The 20,311-nt window shown below is 31.9% G+C and overlaps 1 protein-coding gene across 1 annotated transcript; it reads right to left on the bottom strand.

The window, feature by feature from the left end:
* Nucleotides 1-7,010: 7,010 nt before the first annotated feature.
* LOC125068680 (indole-3-acetaldehyde oxidase-like) lies at nucleotides 7,011-19,828 on the bottom strand. Its single transcript, XM_047677954.1, has 16 exons — nucleotides 19,713-19,828; nucleotides 19,284-19,453; nucleotides 18,625-18,785; nucleotides 16,202-16,566; nucleotides 15,716-15,939; nucleotides 15,083-15,185; nucleotides 14,848-14,975; nucleotides 14,133-14,423; nucleotides 13,145-13,432; nucleotides 12,557-13,050; nucleotides 11,842-12,025; nucleotides 11,274-11,469; nucleotides 10,383-11,149; nucleotides 9,864-10,056; nucleotides 8,664-8,774; nucleotides 7,011-7,706 (listed from the first exon to the last, which is right to left on the bottom strand). Exons 1-16 carry the CDS (start codon nucleotides 19,753-19,755, stop codon nucleotides 7,636-7,638), a joined length of 3,789 nt encoding a protein of 1,262 aa, XP_047533910.1. The 5' UTR covers nucleotides 19,756-19,828; the 3' UTR covers nucleotides 7,011-7,635.
* Between the last annotated feature and the right edge of the window lie 483 nt (nucleotides 19,829-20,311).

Here is a 20,311-nt window from a genome sequence, read left to right as displayed (position 1 = left end):
ATGAACTTGTATAAAATCCTTTACACAATTGGCGAAAAATTGAAGGCGATATTATATAAATATTTGATATTTCAATGTTTTAAATTTAATAATACTTACACTAAATTATTCTAGGTTATTTATTCACTATTTAAAAAAAAATATCAGTCATTGATAATAGATAATGTATCGTTGATAGTATCAAATGATTTTAATCTACTACACTAATAAAATTATTAATTGTCACACTTTGAACACGAATATCCATAAAATTAGATTATATTGTGGAACAGGTAAGGTATAAAAGTACAAAGCAATTATTTACTAATTCAAAATATTTAAATCTGTTTTAATAAATACAACGTATACGGGAGGCTCAATCGATGATTGCTGGTTCAAAGAAAAGTATGCGTCTGCCCCAGGGCAGGCATCATTAATAACTTTTTATGTGGTAAATTTGTGCTTATATTTCATTTCGTGCTCAGCGTTTAAGAAAAACGAGACGTAAACTGTATTTCCTGGATTCTTACGAAATTTTACAACAAATGTTTGTACCCAAAGTAGAGAAATACCAAATGAAAATTGTACTGGAGCAGCGAGGTGCAAAGACCTCCAAACGACCTTCTGCTCTAGAGAAAAGTTCAGCAGTGGTACATATAGAGACTGTTACCTTGGTCTTGAAGTCTTATCATGTTACTCCTAAGATTATAATTTATAATGATAAATTAAAGACGCACAAAACTATATATAAATACAAACATCACAATCAATAGATAAACTGTTATAGGGTTTGATTAACTTCCCTTTTCGCTCTAATTACACTATTTCTCAAAATTCCGAAGATTGGAAGAATATATTGGATCAGTCTAGATCTCTAGATCATTATCAGTTATGTCGGATTCTTAATTTGTTAGTTTGATTTATATAAATATTTGCTTTTCCTTACATAATATATATAAAGATACGTACGTAAGGTGGTGTGTACTCGGAGACAGCTGGTGGTTTACTTGAAACGCTGCAATGGTTTTCCATGGGCGGGGTGCAGTTGTACATTCACATACAGAGTATATTTATACGACTTTTATGGATTTATTAATTTTCCTTGGCCAAGTGACTGTCGTGTTTCAGACTTTTTTTTAAAGGAACTTCCGAGCCCCGATATTTGTAATTTTATTTTTCTTTATTCATACTACGTGACTTAATGCTTTCTTCCATCTCATATTAGCAGCGTGAAGGTAAAAATTTAAATATTTACCATCATTACGTCACCAATTCGTCACCAACCTGGGAAACTTGCAGATACACTGGTTAACTCACTCTTCGAAATAGAACACAATACTAAGTACTGCTGCTTGGTGGTAGAATATCTGATGAGTGGGTGGTAGTTGGCCAGACGGGCATGCAAATACCTATCTCCAAGTAACAGTTCTCCTTATGGGGTGATCAGTGGTAGTATTTGATGTTAGATTATGTTACAGGCATTTTATTTATAACAACTTAAAATCGAAATTTAAGCGTTAATAGCGCAATGGTTTACGGGACGATGTAAAAAATCGCAGGATCGATCCTGACCCCTTGGGCTTTTGTCGTCCCCACTCCTAACACAAGTGATAAGCTTAAAAGGAGGGGTAAATAGTAATATTAGTAATTATTTTATTAATTTGGGGCATTGCATCTATTTAAAAAACAAAACAAAAAACAAAACAAAATTCAGAACGTGAAATTTACACAAAAAAAAGCGATAATGAAACTAATAGGGATGTCTTCAGTGACAGTACCGTCACCGCCCCCAGTCCAATGGTATCGTTAGCTAGAGGCAAATACGTCATATTTCCCCGCAATTAGAAAAAACAGGCTTGTGATTATCGTTTTAATAAAAAAGATTTATTTTAAATAGTTGTAAATGACTTCATATCGAGGGAAAGTGACAGGCTGTTGTTATTAGCTAAGGTCAGATGTAAAATTGTCTGTTGGTTTGTTACGTTATTTTTTGTTAATCATTAATTCTTTATCGATTCGATTTTTGAAATATTACTAAATTTATAATGATCGTGACGTCATTAAAGTCAAGTGGTTATTGCTGTAAGAACATTTTTCTGAGATTTCATGACAAAATAATAATATGACTTAAAATTATTCTTTTATTATTTTTAAGCTTTATTAAATCCTTTTTTTTTAAATATATAAACATATAATGATATTTAAATAAATATTAGAACGAGCATATGACAGTAATACAACCACTATTATAATACATATTTCCATTTCAGTTCATAGTGAAATATGTTTTAAAAATATTATTGTTTAATTAATTTTGTGATAAAAAGTTTCAGTATGTAGTTAAATTAATAAAAACGCTTAATAAAAATTTAAAACTTTTCTTAAGCGTTCTATTATAATTTAATTCAAAATTGGACATCATTTACATTTATTATATTTACAAATGTTGTTTTTGTGAAAATATGTGTGAAGTGTTCTGAAACTCCTTATTACCATTTTACATTTAAGCGTCGGAAAGAATTTTGATAACATTCCCTATAACGGAGTCTTATATCTTGGAATAATAGACAATAATGTTTTAACGCAGGAAGAATTTAATGTAACATAATTCTATAATTCCGTTTACGACTAAATGGATAAGGATGAAATTTGTTCAAATAATGTCAAAAATGTTGCATAGTCCCAGTGGGTTTCAAACTTCATCAAAATTTTTATCCTCCTCTCTTTGGATTATGTGTGTGTGCGATTATGATTGTGAGAGTATACATATTATGCGAGTTTATGCAAGTGACTGCCATAAATTTACTTTTAACAAACACTTTTAAATGATTTTCAAGATAAATTGATAAACATACATCTGGTGTAGATTGTTGATCTTACTGAAAATAATCGGTAAGAAGGCAAGCAGTTATTAATCTTTACCCATCAAATTACACATACATACAACATATACACACATACATCATATATTATGTATGATAACTAACGGATACTAGCTGTATGCTTTTATTTTTAATTTATATAATTTTGTATTTACTTGTCTAGAGACTTCAGCATTCACGGACTTATAAGCTAAGTCCGTGAATGCTGAAGTTCGCTTAAGTCCCGGGATAAATTCTCCGGGTCCAGTTCAAAAAAAATATTGGATTTTTCACTCGAGAAGTTTTGACACTGAGTTAAATAGGACTTAATAGGGATTTTCGGAAGTGAAATATAAACTAAGAAATTTGATAAAAATTAAAATATATGTAGAGAACTATACTTAAATATTTTGATTTTGAGTCATACAAGCGCATTATTAATTTATTATATTGAAATTAAAAGTCGTAATTTTTAGCCTGTATATCACGTGACCTAAAACACGAGTCACCATGGTGTGGCGTCAGATAGGATCAGATAAACAACTTTTCTGGAGTTTAAATGCTAGTATTTGTACATTACACTCCAACTGTTGTGATTGTAATTCATTATTATCCCAAAAACACCAAATATTTATAGCTGTTAACGTTGAATGAGTGCCAGTCGTAGATAAACAACTGCTGTTTTTATCAGTGTGACGTCACCAAATTTACTGACAGCGTTTTTGCGGGACTAAAAAAGGTTTAAAATTTAATTTAAATTTATGGCAAGAAAACGTGTTTATTTTGCCGAAATCAATTTTTTTGTGGCTTTTTATTAGGAGAATCAACATTTTGAAATACTTTAGCGAATGATTCGCATATACTATTGCACGTTATATGAATTATTTAGTTTCCTAAAAGTATTTGTCAGTTTTTAGTATAAAGTAAATCAAATAACAAGAGAGTAAGTAAAATTGTTTAGTATGCCAAACGGACACCATATATTTTCCTCGCAAAGGAGTGAAGATATGATTTTTTTATTAGATCGCGTCAAACTAACGAATGGGGCGGGACCTTGAATATTTCATACCAATTGTTTTCCAATAATGTTTTTAAACTCTTTGTAGTGCTGGTCTACGCCTCGTTTACCTTGTTTCTTGTTAAAAACTTCATGAATACGAGGTGTATCCGAACAATGTATTTTTTTTTAAAGTTTCGTTTCAAACCCATAGGCTAAGGCGGTTAAAGTAAATTGATACATAGCAAATGGAATACAAACTTGTTCAAATTTCTTTACATTATAACCGGACGTTGTATTTCGCCATTGTTTTGAAGTATCAAAAATAAAACATATTTAAATAATAATTATTGGTATTCAGCACGTTAATTCACCAAATACATATAATTATTATTTTAATATTTTATATTTTATTCTAGTATATATACATAAATATTTATTTACTAGTATCGTGGGCGTACTACTACACGCGTAGTTGCAGTTATTAGGTATATATTTCCTTATAAAAAGTAACATTTGTGACATTCAAGTCTATAATCTATCTTTGTGCTAAATATCATTTTGATCCGTTTAGCCATCCTTGCGTGATTGAGTAACAAATCCATCCATTAAAACTGTCGCATGTATATTAGGCATGTAGGTACTCGAAAGTAATGTAATTTACATGTGTTATTTTTTTCCTTGAGTGAATACTGGTAGTGTTCAGGTTTCAGTAGATTGGGCCATGAAAGCACCACTCTCTTTAAAAAAATCGTCATAAGTTGTAGTTAAGCTGCTGCGCTTCATTCGGTTTGTGAGAGTTGTGGAGGCCTGATGTCCCTCCTAAAACATGATGGTTGTGCAAAACTTGAGATATAATTGTGTTACAGATATATGCTCCCGATTTGGCACTGGTTTTAACCCGGGATCCTACGCATTAGGCGTCGTCCCGAACTCTTGGAAAACTACTTTGGTCACCCAATATCTGATAAAGGCAACCGTTCAGACGCGTCGAATTATCGGCCTATTGCTATCACCTCCTTGTTCTCCAGGGTAATTGAGTCCATTATAAGCAGCCAGCTCCTGCGGTACCTAGAAGAGCACCAATTGATTGACGACTACCAGTAGGTTGGTTACCAGTGGGGGTCGCTTAGCCGGTGATCATAATATTAAGGTCGTTGTCGTTGGTGCACGCTCTGAATTAAATTTTATCTGGTGTCCTACAGTTCAGCTTCTTCAGAGCAGCTCGAATTATCGACGATGAAGTCCGCTCCAACCTGCTTCATCCTTTGGCTTTGCGAAGAGATATTGCATGTATCTTCTACGGGATTTATCATGGAATATTCCGAGTAATTGATTGAATTAATCCCAGCTACTGAATTTCACCTTCAGTCATCCACCCACATCACCTAGGTGTCCGAAAATCCACAATCCATTTTTTGCCTCGCTCAACCACTTTGTGGAACCGTCTTTCGCTGGCTGTTTTTCCGAAACGAACATGGGAACCTTCAAGAAAAGAGACCGGTAACGCACCTACATGCCTCCGGTCTTGCGGATGTAAATGGGCAGCGGTAGTCACTTTCCATCAGATGAGCCTCCTGCTCGTTTGCCCCGAATATCATTAAAAAGTGAGGTTATAATCATTCATCAAGATCGTAGGATTCGCATCCCAGTTTTTGTCATCTAGTAGAGGACCATCGATATTTACTTGTGGTAGAACTTTACTCAAGCCCGCCTGAATAGGTACCACCATCATATTATCTTCTTCATCTCATCATATATACTTTGAAGGGTGAGTGAACCATTGTAACTACACAATAGTGGTATAAGGCACATAACAATTTAGTTGCCAAGGTTGGTGGCGCATTGGAAAAATTGTTGTGTTTTTGGGCTGTGGTGATCACTTAAAATCGGGTGACCCGAGACATATTTTATAAAAAAAATATAAGAGCCCCTATGCAATATCTGCATAGAGAAAAAGGGGAATGAGGAAGAGGGAAAAGCAGAAACAATCATAAAAATATAATTTTAGAATAAAACAAATTTGAATAAACATATTTTAATTCTAACTTACATAAATAAAATGAATTAACTTCAGTATAATACAATATATATGTTACTAGTAAGTATAGACAGTCATTATATATTTATTTATTTTATAATTAATTATGCCAATGTACATGTAAAACTGGACTATATCTTCACTAAACGATTAACGTCAGAAATAACCCCATACCACGATGGGGTTATATCTATTATGAATACTATACTGGCTGGTCGACTACCATACAGACCATAACTGGGAATCTAAGATTTACAATCAAATCAAGAAGATATCAAATCAAGAATAATTAAGAAGATCAATTGACAATAACCCAAAAAAGAAAACCGATAAATAACAAGAAGAAGAAATTGAAAACTGCAAACCAAAATTTTGAATTCAATGTAACCTAGGAATAAAAATTAGCAGGCACATGTAATTACAAAACTCCATCAAATAATAGGAAAATTAACCAACGCCATGGACAGTTCGTCTGTTAAACACGAGAATGACCAATAATAACCAATAATTTCGGATTCAATCCAAGCAAGGTACCATTGAATTTTTGGATGCTAATTCTGTGTTTATTATTTATCTTGTGCTCAGTGAAACGTCGCGTGGCATCTTGCATGTCAGAAAAATATCTGCACCAAATCCAACCAACCACCAATCTACATTTAAGTTGATTTTAGTAAGGTTATTTATTATTTTGTGTCTTTTTATGGGAAAGTTGTTTTCGGCGGAGTTTTGATGGGGTATCAAATAGTGTAGGTAACTAAGGAGTACTATCCACTATTAACTTTACAATAATTATATTTGATTTGATCGTTATCGACACTATACTCTATTCAAACGATAACAGGAAAAAAACCAAATAAACAACATTTGACAGCATATCATATTGACGCGATATCATTTGTCGAGAGCTTGATTCTCTGATCTATGATATTCACTATGGATTTGCGAAAAAATGGCGTTTTGAACGTTCCAAGAAACTTATGGGAATTTTGGAAATAAAATAAAAGTGGATATAAGTAGTTAAATGTGATAGTGTTGTATTCTAAATAAAGATATATTAATCATAAACTCTTAGTAGTGCACAAAAAGGTGAGTTGATTGGAAAATCGTATAAAATAGGTAAGTCTAAGGTTTTTTTTTTTTTTCCTACTTCCATTTTTTTTGTATAGTGTATGTAGTAGTGCTTTTGGCCCTACTGGCTCTTACAACGTCACCGGACGTTGGGGCGAGTACAAGACTTAGCCATTTAAAGTTTGAGCCTTCGTCCTCGCCTTTGAGATCGCACCTCAGCTCAGAACGTAGTCGGTGGGGTAACCCTACTTCCATTAGAGTAGGCTATATATATATATCCGGTAGTGAATCTCTAGGCAGCGCGATTCAGGAATATGAAATTTTTAATCAGCGCCATCTGTCGCTACTGGGTTGTGAGATACCCAATTGCAACAAAACAAAAGTATAATGAGTTTCATTATAATCGCTTAAATTAAACCTTAAATTGTTCAAGTTTCCAGACTATTACGAAAGGGGCAATTGCTTTCTTCTATTATTTATGATTTAAAAGTAACTTAAACATTCACCATCCAATCCAACGAATCGTCTCTATGCTTAAAAATACGTCTATTTGTTGCTTTATTTTTGTTCGAAAGAAGGACACATCAGCAGATACAAATATGCTATACCAAGTTACATTATATAGAAGAGCTTCAATTCTACAAGTGTTTGTTTAAATTACGTTTTTATTACGTAAGATATAAGGTGATTTATTTCAATTTGAAATGCTCCAGTTTATGCTCCACTGCCATGAATATTTTCTCGGTTGTGCACGGATTTTCTGAAATGTATAAAATAATAAAGAACACCATTCAGTATTTCGGCTGCAACTACATAGTTTGGTTCATTTTGTAAGGTATTAAGTATTAAAATTGAATTTCTAATTTGGCACTTAAGAATTATTATTATTAAGGTCCAATTTTTGGAAGATTGAGTTTAAAAGTGTCAGTGATAAAGACTTGACAATATTCACGTTCATATTTTATATGTAGTTGTGAAGACATATATATAAAATACGTAAGCATGTTCTTTATTTCAAACAGTGATATTGATTCCAAAATAATTTCTAAATGACGCATACATATAGTCCAGCGTCGTATCTGGTTCGATTTTTGACTAGAGAAATTCGCAATTATAAGAACATTTTTTTGTATATAACTTATATTTTACATATAAGGGCTAACTTCCTAATATTTCCCAATGAAATTATTCCATACTTTTGCCATGTTTCCTGGTCAAGTAATGTTTGCAATAGCAATCGTTTTGACAGTCGTCAAATAAAGTATCTGTATCCATCCGGAAAAAATTATATTACTCTCATGAGAGGTCGGAAAAAGAGGAAAATATTTTATTGTTAATATCCGTGAACTAGTGTTATATCTCAAAGGTTTGTGTTAAACTTATAGTGGACTAGCTGCTCGTCCTGACTTCGTTTAAAAGATTTTTTATTAAAAGACTCATGAAATTCAATATAAATCAACACATACAGAAAATTATCAAAATTGGTGCAGTCGTCTAGGAGGACTTCATTGAGATTCACACGTACAGAAGAATCTATTCTAATATTATAAATACTAAAGTAACTTTGCCTGTCTCTCTGTCTGCCTGTTACGCTTTCACCGACAAACTACTGAACCGAATTTGATAAAATTTATGAATATAAGTTTGAAGCAAGCTTGAACCCCGAAGCAAGGACGTAAGCTACTGTCTTACACCTAACACCCGCCACGCCACATACCAATATTGATCCAATTGTCTTCATATCCTGCATCCAATCGAGCTGATCTCACCGCTTCACGGAGAGCATGCGTGATGACAGCGGCAAGGCATAAAGCGGGCTCACCAGTTGCTGAAATTGAATTTAAGCTTTTAATTCTTATTATTATATATTCGTTAATGGATATTATGTCAAATAAATTTACATTTTGGGATCACAACGAAATCGTTATTTTTGCTTCAATCTGTGATTTATAACCTCTATTCATTTAAATAATTATCTTGATAAAGTATATTTTTACGTATAACTTAATTATTAGAATAAAATTAAATATAACATTTGGGTATTTGGGTAAAAGACATACTGAAATAATAATATCGTCCTAACCGAACTGTGTACTGTATGGATATTTCTTACTCAATGATGCTAGACCGGCTGCACAGATCTCAATTAAATTTGGCACAAAGATAGATTAAAGATAGATAGTCTGGGATACTACATAGGATGTTTTGCTACTCCCTTCTTTTTATAGGAGGGAGGAGCTGCGGGCGAAAACTAGTTGTAAATATATGACAAAACTAATAGCGACGAAGGCACTACGCACGAATGCCAATTTATTTGTCAATTTATATGTTTTTGTACTTTAACCGTGTCAAACCCACGCGAACGTTATTTGCGACCAAGCCCACTACTAAATCTAATGTCGAATATATTTGACAAATGTTCAATGATCCTGAATTTATGAGGATTAAATGTGCCCAAAGAGTTGGTATAATTATGTAAAGTCAATATTTGATGACCCTTTTCATTTAGTTTGGGTTCTTGGTCTATTTTTATCAAAATTATTTATCATCAGTGATTATCATATGTATTTCGATCAGAGTCATAATGTGTATATAAATATTTGTATATACCTATACAAACAGGATATTTATATTAGGGATATCATAGATAATTGAAGCGTCGATTATATTCTTAAATGTTTTTAAACAAAATTTTTATTTTTTTCTATCTGTTCAATCCGGGCAATTAAAAACTAGTTTTCACGTTCGGGAGGACAATTACTGTCTGTAAACGTTATGCTTAAAGATTTCGACTATGAGCTTAATAAAGATAAACGTTTTAAAAGTATCACGTATGGCGCAGGAAACATCTATTTTACTATCAAAAATTTTATTGTAAGCACTTACAAGTTTATTTTTTAATAAGTAATTTGAATACCTTTCGATTGTAACACTCCAAGTGTATTAGTAGAGTTTCGTCTGAAATATATTCTGAAATCGGCTGGTATATCTTTGATGCCGGGAGGTTTATATGTCCATGTGCGATCCGTTAAAAGTTCCCCTGTTTTCTCATCATAAACAATTTTCTCTGACGTCCAGTATCCTAATCCCATTACAAACGCACCCTCAATCTACGACAAATATTTATTACACTTAAAAAAAAAACATATTTTTATTTTTCAATTTATTTTGAGGACTATTTTATTTATCGACTGACAATAAAGAAATAAATTAAACAAAACAAACATAAAATTTAAGGTTTCAAAAATCTCTATTTTGAAATTGTTGGACAAAAATTTACAGCGATTAAACGTTGCAAAGCAGTGTATGACCCAGAAATCAGATCAAAACTCAGCTCGATTTCGAAGATAGTGTTATTAAGTAGCCAGTTTGAAAGAAAATTTTGAGTTCAAATATGATATTATACCGCGACAGTTATTATAAAAATTGGCATTACCTGTGCAACGTCGATCTCTGGACTCAAGCTTCTGCCAGTATCTTCTAACAGATCCACTCTTCGGACATCATGATTCCCAGTTAAAATGTCAACTTCTACTTCCAAAGCTACAACGCCAGAAATATCATAGGGCTTTATAGGGTCCTTAGTGGAATACATGTATGTAGCTTGTAAATTAACTCCAGAAATAAACGCTTCTGCTACAATTTCTTTCCAAGTAGCATCATTCATTTTATCTTTTATAGGTTTTATTCGATCTAATAAAATTTCACAAGCTTTCATAGTAGCGTAGGCTACACACTCGCTTCCTATGCTACCCCCGGTAGGCATACAGTTTGGAGATGTAAAACTGGTAGTTGGTTTAACACTAACTTTTTCTAACGGAATTCCAAGAATGTAAGCACACACTTGTGCTACCTTCGTATTAACGCCTTGTCCCATTTCTGTAGCACCATGTGTTATAACTACTGAACCATCTGCATGATATATCGATACTAAAGAATTGAAAGGACCAAAATAAAACAATTCATAGCTCATCGGCATTAATTTAAGTGACCGTTTCCTCCAACGATTAGATTTATTAAAATCTTCTACTTCACGTAATCTTGTTTCATAGTCAGAATCTCTTTTTAGTTGTTCGATGAGTTCGGGGATAGGATTGTCTTCTTTTTTCATATTTGCTTGTCGAATTTCTATGGCATCTTTACCCAGCTCGTGGGCTATTTTTTCCATTATAATCTCAGTGATTGCAATGCCTTCAGTTGAAGCTTTGAAAAAAAAAATCAGTCAAGAGTTTATTAAAAATTACATATTTTACGATTCTAGTTTTATTTTACAAGAAAAGTATGACGTTAAATTTAATAAGTACAATAATTACTAAATAGGACATACCAGGCGCTCTACACCAAGTTGAAGAAGGCGTATCCGTAAGTGCGCCATACGCTTCAATGTGCCAACGCTTTGATTCATAACAATTGGGAAGATGAGTGACAGTCATTACAGAAGTATTCTCATTCTTAGAGCAACCGTTATCTTGATAATAATTTATTTTTAAGTATTGTATTTCTCCAGTTCCATTTACCCCTGCCTAATTAATAAATACATTTAAATTTTCATACAAGAGTTCTCTAAGTTTTTTTTTTATATAGAAAATAGATATTGACGCTGTAAGGTATATTAACCTTTCCTTACATTATCAATCACCACCAAACTTGGGAACCAAGATATTATATCTCTTATGCCTAGTAGTTACACTGGCTAACTCACTCTTCAATCCGGAGGGCACACAAGTATTGTTGTTTGGCGGTGGAATAGCTGATATAGTAGCCCTAATTAAGTATTAAGTAATTTGAATATTATATTAGTTTCCTTTTAGAATAATTGGACGTGTTCACTAAATAGTCTTCTATAATATGATATAAGATTGAATAGTCTTCTACAATGTTTTAGTAAAACTTACTTCGAATTTACAATAAGTCGGTGCTCGTTTTCCAATAATTTTCATATTTGTTTGAAGAGGTAAAATAAATCGACAAGGCTTTCCTTGTAATTGTGACACTAAAGCCGCTGCGCACGCTATTTGTGAAGATCTGGTAATTTTTCCACCATAACCACCGCCTACCCTGCGTACTATTACGTTGATACTGAAATGAGAATAAAGAAATCTTATTTTACAAGTACATATGACATTTAAAACTATCTGATATCTTTTATCGTAAACATCATTTTGCACACTAGTTATTCGATCGTAATTTTTTTAATGAAATTCAGATCATTCAAATTCTCTATCCTTTATTCATGAACATTTTGTATATATTTATTTATATATTAAATATTAAATATTGGACAACATCACATACATTACTCTGATCCCAATGTAAGTAGCTAAAGCTTGTGTTATGGAAAATCAAAAGTAACGACGCTACCACATACACCCAGACCCAAGACAACATAGAAAATTAATGAACTTTTTCTACATTGACTCGGCCGGGAATCGAACCCGGGACCTCAGAGTAGCGTACCCATGAAAACCGGTGTACACACTACCCGACCAAGGAGGTCGTCATATATAATGCTGTCTAAGACACATATCTAATGTGTATAGTGTTATATTTTAGTTGCTTATTATTTAAATAATATAAAATGCAGGAATCAATCATCAACAAATATTTTACCTATTCACAGGTACGTTTAAACATTCAGCAATAGCAATATTAGTCAGGTCAAGCCATTGTGTTGAAGAATAAACTTCGAAGCCATCTTCTGATGGTTTTACAACACATGTTTGTGGTTCCATATAGTAATGATACTGCGATTCGAAAATCACTTTATCACTGATAACTTTTTTAACGTCATTACCAATGTCAGTTGGTTCTACCATCTTATCTAAAGATATTCTTTCTTTTTCTGTTGACATTAAAACGTCGTGAACTGTTAAAAGTGGTTTTTTGGTAGATATTGGTTCATATTTTATTTTGACAAGCTTAGCAGCATTTGTTGCTATTTTCTCTCTATTAGCCACAATTATACCAACAGGTTGACCATTAAATTTTACGTCTTTTGAGCACAAGATTTCCTCCTCTGAATGCAATATGGCATTAATAGGGGTAAAGTTATTTTTTCCGGGTATATCTTTAGCGGCGTAAAAAGCTATTACGCCAGGAATCTTCTGAAATACATTTAAATAATTTTGACTTAAAATCATGTTATATTTTAGTTGCATAAATAATGAGAGTGGAGTTCTCGTCGCAGAATCTACTCACAAGAGCGTCCGTTGTATCAAACCCAGCTATAACACTACCCGGGTTAACATCAGCTGTTACAAAGGCACCAAAAACTTCATTCGTTTGTGATGGCAAGTCATTGGCAAATGTACCCTCGCCACTACATTGAACCAATGCCTCTAATTTCGGCACGGGTTTGTTTAATGGCCAAACACTTTCATCTGTATCGTATGATTGCATTCCCTTTGAAGTGTGTCGTTTAATAATGTCTCCGCCAGAACGATATGTTTTATCCATTTTTGTTTCGGGGCATAAACTGAGGATCGCCTAAAACATTTTTATGTTTTCAGAAATGTTAAATAAAAACGGTTTTAATTATTAATTTTTCATTCTTTATAAATCTATAAAAACAAATGTTCGTTAGTTACTATAATTTTAATATATAAATCGTTTAAGATGTATCGTCTATTATCAACGTTTTAGTATTAAGTTTAATGTATTAGCGAAAATACGAAATTAATAAATTTTCATAATGTTAAAATGAGAATATGACTTAAATTTTGAGCATTTTGTTTTGATTAATAGCGCATAGTCTCAAAAGGGAATTATTTTCACATTATTAATATGACTTGTCTTAAAAATGTAATAGGAAAAAACCATTTTATCAATGTCGTATAGAAATCTCTGGCTTAATTTATCATAAACTCTGTTAAATTATAAAGCTTACGTTTTATTCTGTTGAATTCTGTTAAATTATAAAGGCAAATTGCTTTTGGTAGCACACAATAACAACTTAGATATTTTATACAAGAGAAAAAGATCATGCAGATAGAAAAGGAAAAATTTACAGAGCATATAGATTATATTGTATTTGAATACCAACAAATCTAGGTCATTAAGTCCTTTATTCTTCTATCTCTTTCATAATTATTACTTAAAATATTATTTAAATTGCTAAAATGCAATATTGTATTTAATATAATGTAAATTGCGGATGAATGTTTAAATTTATATTTAAAGTGTTTACCTTATAATACAGAGACACAGCTAATAGTTTCCTATACTCAGATGATGGTTCTGGCGGCGCTGTATCTGGATCGATTTCTTCGTACAAAGTTTCAAGAGTTTTTTTCAATACATCATCAGCGAAAGGATCTTTATCTTTTAAAGCTTCTTCAGTTTTAGTAGCATGAACAAATTTCGGATTAACATTTCCATAGACTATTTTTGCCTTTTCAAGTATTCCTTGATCATGTTTAAATTTAAAAAGAAAACCAGAATTAATTATCGCATGCGCGTTTTGGGATCGAGGCATAATCTGGAAAAATGTTTCATAGATAAAATTTATGGTTTGGTTCGTTATTAAGTCTATTTTTGAGGTTGGCTCAGCATTGCTCGGTTCTTTTCGGTATAATCTACATTCCAAAAAACTCATCCGTTACACTTTTCTACCATTTAAAATAATGTTATATTAGTTAAAACTATGCCCCTTTGCTTACTAACGTAACGTAAGTATAAATTGCTTGACGTCTTGATTGGCAATGGAGCCGAGACGTGATAGAGTGGAAATTAAGCGTGTTCAACGTATTGTAGGAGGTGAGGTGAAAGGACGATTTAAAAAAGGTGGCAGGTACGGGATGGATGCGAGCTGCCCAAGATCAGAATGGTTGGTGTTCTATGGGGGGCTTTCGTGCAGTGGACGGCAAAAGGCTGAATAATTAAATATGTAACAGGATACTTACTTTAAAGGTTTTGACAAAACAACATTGCGATAGTGGCGGTAACATAACATTTACAATGATTTTACCCTTCATGTCAAGTTTAAGAAAATCCATTAGAGTCACGGTGTCCGACTTATTGGGAGCATCAGCTAGAAAAAATGAGACATTAAATAACTTTTTTAATTAAAATCATAAAATATAAATTTAAAACATCGAGTACTAATTTTAAAAGTTTAAATCTTGATTGGAACTTTACCGATAGTTATCATAGCTCCAACAGTTTCAAAAAGTAGAAAAAGATCAGATGGGAACTCATTATTAACAAACTTCATGTATAAATTTCCTCCAATAGTACCAATCTGAAATAAAAATGTAGTAGTATCATTTTGTCAATTAAATAGGATTTAAAATAAGCTCATATTGTGACTATAACATTTACACCTAAAAAATCTTTATTTTCAATTAAATTTTTTTTGGTTTAATTATGTTTACTTTTATTTACCTATATGAGATAATTTAATATGTTATCTCAACAAAACCGAATGAATGAATTTTTTTTCAATAAAAATGCAAGCGTGAGCCTTGCTCATATTGTTTTTATGAAAAATACTGAAAAGCATTTGAATTATAATATTTAAAAGTCAATTAAAAAGCTTAATCACTTACAAATTAAACATAATATTAAAACTGATCCTGTATTTACGTTTTTATAATAAAATATTCATTTTCTTTAAATACTGATTCCATGGTTATCAATGATTAACTTAACAGCTAAATAAATATAATTTTAAATAAATTACGTCAAAAAACATTTGATTTTATGAAGTTTTAAATTGTACATTTGACCTAACGCAGTTATTTCTTAAAATACTCTTTCCGATTTACTTACATTTCTGACGGGTACATGCGCAACTAAGTCCATATGATTATGAAATTTTTTCAAATATGAAAAATCTTCATTTTCACTTGCTAATTTAATAAAAACATCCATCATATCCGATAATGTCATACCAGCTCCTAATATTAAATTTACATCTATTGTATATCCCTTTAATTCTGACACGTTGAAAATATCTATAACGTTCTTAGGATATCCTGTTATGTGGTATACACCTGAAAAAAGTTCATCCCTTTAAACATGTATACATTTTGAAATTGTTCTACATCTGGAAGTAATGAAAGATTGAATTGAATGTTATCACATTCAGAAACATATACGAGTTGATACCGTGGAACTATTGTAAGAAAAACTCATTGCAGAAGATGATGTCACAATCACTTACACAAAAAACAACTATTTAAATGAAGCTATTATATAATATAATAGTCTTATTATGTCCAACTATTGTCAAAAAAAAAAACGTTATAATTTTACCTTGTCCAGTATTTCCAGCGATCAATTTATAGTCATGACATCCCTCTATTGCTTTAAACACATCACTTAAACTGTAGACCTTAAACCATTTGTGATTTCCACTTTCAACTTCTATCATCTCATTATAACTAGCTTTATCTAAGATACACCAATCATTTTCTTGCGTGCACTTAACAGCACACGATTTAAAGAAACCCAAGTCTTCTATATCTTGTAATTTGTTTAGTAAGCTCTTATCGGCATCTGCTGCGAAACTTTTAAAAGCGTCTGCTATAGGTCGATATCCAGTACATCTGCATATATTGCCAGCGAATGAGTTCTCTATTTCCTTTGAATTGACTTTTGTATTCTTTGATTCATAAAGACTGCAACAATATGTTATTTGTTAAACTTGTGTTATGGTATTTATTTGATGAAGTACTTCTTTGTTTACTCGTTTTTGAAATGTAACAAGAAGGGATTTTTTTGCTAATATGGTCCCGTTGTTACTAAAAGTAAATCTTAATTAAAGGGTTCAGGTTCAGCGAACCTAGTCAAGTAGCAGTGAGTTTTCAAGTTCTTATTTTGTTTGTGGAAAATGTTGTTAGAAACATACATGTATCGAATAAATATGCGTAACTTCCGCCGGAGAGGCGTGGTATAATGAAATTAATGAGGTCATAGGCTGTTCCTTTTTTACTTGGATATTTTTAAAGGAAAGTTTGAGACTGATATTTGTAAATTATATACTAAGCTTCAGGGTAATAATAATTAATGTAGTTAATTTATCATGTCAATATTATTCTCAATTGGTCTCCTTTAATATTTTTAATAATAGCAACATAATCATTATAATAATTGTTATTAGATATGATCTCGTAACATTTGATGGCATGTAAATAATTCATGATATTTCTGCGGCGTTATCATAACATCCTGCTAGGTTTTTATACAAATTATATATTTTGTAAACAGATAACCATTTGACGTTTCAAGATTAAAATCTTGTTAAATATATATATATATATATAGACTAAGTTGATTTTTAGACAATTTTCATTTTAACATATCATGAGAAAACAAACAAATTTCATGTTTCCTGTTTCATGCAAGCAAGCACAGAGAAAATACATTTGTGTTGTAACAATGTAACCACCCTCTACATCTAGAAAGATACTGCCCCAAATAATCCCTAGGAGTAAATTTTTTGCGATGGTATATAACTTTTAACACGTGATATTGACGCTAACATAGCGGAATATTACAATGTTCGAGGAACTGATAATGCTGAGAATTAACTATCTTGATTTGTAAACTTCCTTAGCGTGACCATAGTTGCTTCGAAATCCTTGGCCCTAGCACAAAGACGAATTATATACTAGAATTAGTAATTAAAATAGTGAATAAAGAATCATTTAATTATATATCTTGTATGGAATACAATTATAACAGAGCAATGAGAAATTAAACAAACAACATGGACACAAAAGTTACGAATCACGATTTCAAATCACTGTCTGAATTTTTAAGTTAATGTGTTTATTTTTAGTAGACCTCCAAAATATAAATGTAATATGTGTGTCATCAGGTAAATATTCTATTATTGTATTTCGAATAATTATTATTGTTAAACATTTGCCAACCTACTGTCAATTTAATATTTATTTAATGTTGTATATTTTTTTACAACGTTGCCTTGAATGTGTTTTGAAGATGATCACATCGATCAACTTTGTGTAGTTTAGAGAATGACTAGTTGATTTGGCAATATATTTAAGAATCTCATTTATAATATTTTGTATTTTTTATCCCTCGTAATGTAAGTTTAATTGAAATGACATTTAAATTACGAATGTAATACGAAGTATGACTCATTGCATAAAATTTGCTTAGATCATTTATATACCTAGATAGAATGTCACACTAAAGAACTGAAAGAATCGGGTAATCTTTATTATCTTGGTGTGCGTGACAGATACGTCGTAACTGTTGGCCACTATTATTTTTGACATTTTCTCTGCTTTGACAGTCTATTTAAATGTTTAATCAGAGTTGCAGTATGAATGCAAAAAAATAAAGTTTAGAAGTGGTTACGGTCCCAAGTCTTAGAAAACCTTGGTCTGGTCCTGAAGTCTTTCAGCCGAGCCAGATTAACCATCCTATCATAGTAAAACTGTTAAATTCTGAAATATACAGAATGGATTACGGACAGTTGTAGTGTTCCACTATGTGTACAGCTCTTTATTTGTGTTAAGTGGTCTTCTACATATCATCACGAGATTTATGCAAAACTCCTTGACATTTTTAAAAAAGTAGACTTTATTTATCGATGGTTTTTTTTAGCAAAGAGCAAAAATTGCAAAAAGAAAACATCTATTAATCTTCTTTCTCCCTCACTCCTATTCTATCGTATTATGAAAAGAAAAGACCTCATAAAGCATTACCTGTACATATTCATTATCCATCCGGGAGTACAATACCCACACTGGGTGCCATTAAATTTTGCCAGTCTTGTCTGTATTTCGTGATAGCCAATTGTTCTATTCCCAATACCTTCTACCGTTGTTATTTCCCAATTTTGACATGACAAGATCGATACAAGACACTGAAACAATTAATTAAACTCTTTACAAATATTATTTTACATAAACCATAGTTTTAGTATATTTATTTTAGAGCCGAGATGGCCCAGTGGTTAGAACGCGCGCATCTTAACCGATGATTTCGGGTTCACATTAGCAGCCTGTAAATTTCCCACTGCTGAACCAAAGCCTCCTCTCCCTTTGAGGAGAAGGTTTGGAGCATATTCCACCACGCTGCTTTAATGCGGGTTGGTGGCATACACATGTGGCAGAATTTCGTTGAAATTAGACATATGCAGGTTTCCTCGCGATGTTTTGGTTCACCGCCGAGCGCGAGATGAATTATAAACACAAATTAAGCACATGAAAATTCAGTGGTGCCTGCCTGGGTTTGAACCCGAAATTATCGGTTAAGATGCACCCGTTCTAACCACTGGGCCATCTCGGCTCTCAGTAATATTCTAATTGATATAATTTGTGCTATTCCATTCGATTTTTAAAGGATTAAATTAATTACTTACGGAATTAACAGAAAATAATTTTATTTCATTTGTAGGTGGCAGCGGGGCCCGTACGGCAACGATACAAGCCCCACATCCCCCCTCTTGACACATCACTTTAGTACCCCGGAGATCTGCAACGTTCCTTATAAACTCGTTCAACGATACATCTGGGCCGTATCTTCCATCAGCTAAAATTAAAAGAAAAATATTTTTAAGTTTGGTTTTTTTTTATTGTTTTTAAAAAAGTGGATCGCGGTCTATAATAATACGTAGTATTAATATGCTTCCCATAAATTTCACTAAAACATCCCCGGGTTGCACGGGGTTAATAAGCTACAAATCTTTCTTTCTAATTTGATAAGAAGATATAAATATTAAAAAATAAATTTTTATAACGTTCAATTATTTAATACTAATTCTGAAAAAAATAATTTTATATTTACTTACCTTCGTATTGTATATCATTAATTTTAAACACAATTTTCGACATCTCGACAAATATTTTCACTGTACTTGATGCTGAATAACACAATACTTACGTGCTTAACAAATTAAAAAAAAAATACACTTAAGCTTTGTAGCAGACAAATATGTGATGGAAAAACCGCAAGTAAATTATAGCGTAATTTAAACTTAACCTAAATCAATTGCATAATGACGAATTAAAAATATTTTTAATAATATTATAAGCCTGTACTTTTTTAAAAATATTTCAAAGAGTCAAAAAACTTCCTTTATCAAAATGAAAAAACAAAAAAAAAAAACTTAAGCGCGTTTATGTCAGTCGACTTTCCGAAACCAAATGCTGTCGACGTATTAACTGATCCTGCTTATAACGATAAATAATTATATATTTTGGTCATATATTGCCACAGTTAGCGTGTCGTACACGAGAAAGACACTCTAATATTTTATCTTAAGATAAAATATCTCTCGCTTTACAGTTCAAGGAACTCTTACGTTCGGTGAGATAATATTTTTTTTTCGTTTAAGAGTGATATTATCTTCAGATGCGGAATAAATAACAATAATATTGATAAAAACAG

This window comes from Vanessa atalanta, chromosome 14, assembly GCF_905147765.1.
Source record: "Vanessa atalanta chromosome 14, ilVanAtal1.2, whole genome shotgun sequence".
Lineage (NCBI taxonomy): Eukaryota > Metazoa > Arthropoda > Insecta > Lepidoptera > Nymphalidae > Vanessa > Vanessa atalanta.
This window is presented reverse-complemented; position numbering and strand designations above follow the sequence as displayed.

What these genes read in the sequence shown, in the direction of transcription:
- LOC125068680 (XM_047677954.1), bottom strand. Translation starts at nt 19,755, where the DNA reads ATGTCGAAAATTGTGTTTAAAATTAATGATATACAATACGAAG. An exon ending in CAGAGATCGACGTTGCACAG is followed by an intron (nt 10,057 to 10,382) that starts GTAATGCCAATT and finishes TATTTGTCGTAG; the next exon opens with ATTGAGGGTGCGTTTGTAAT. An exon ending in AGACAATTGGATCAATATTG is followed by an intron (nt 7,707 to 8,663) that starts GTATGTGGCGTG and finishes TATACATTTCAG; the next exon opens with AAAATCCGTGCACAACCGAG.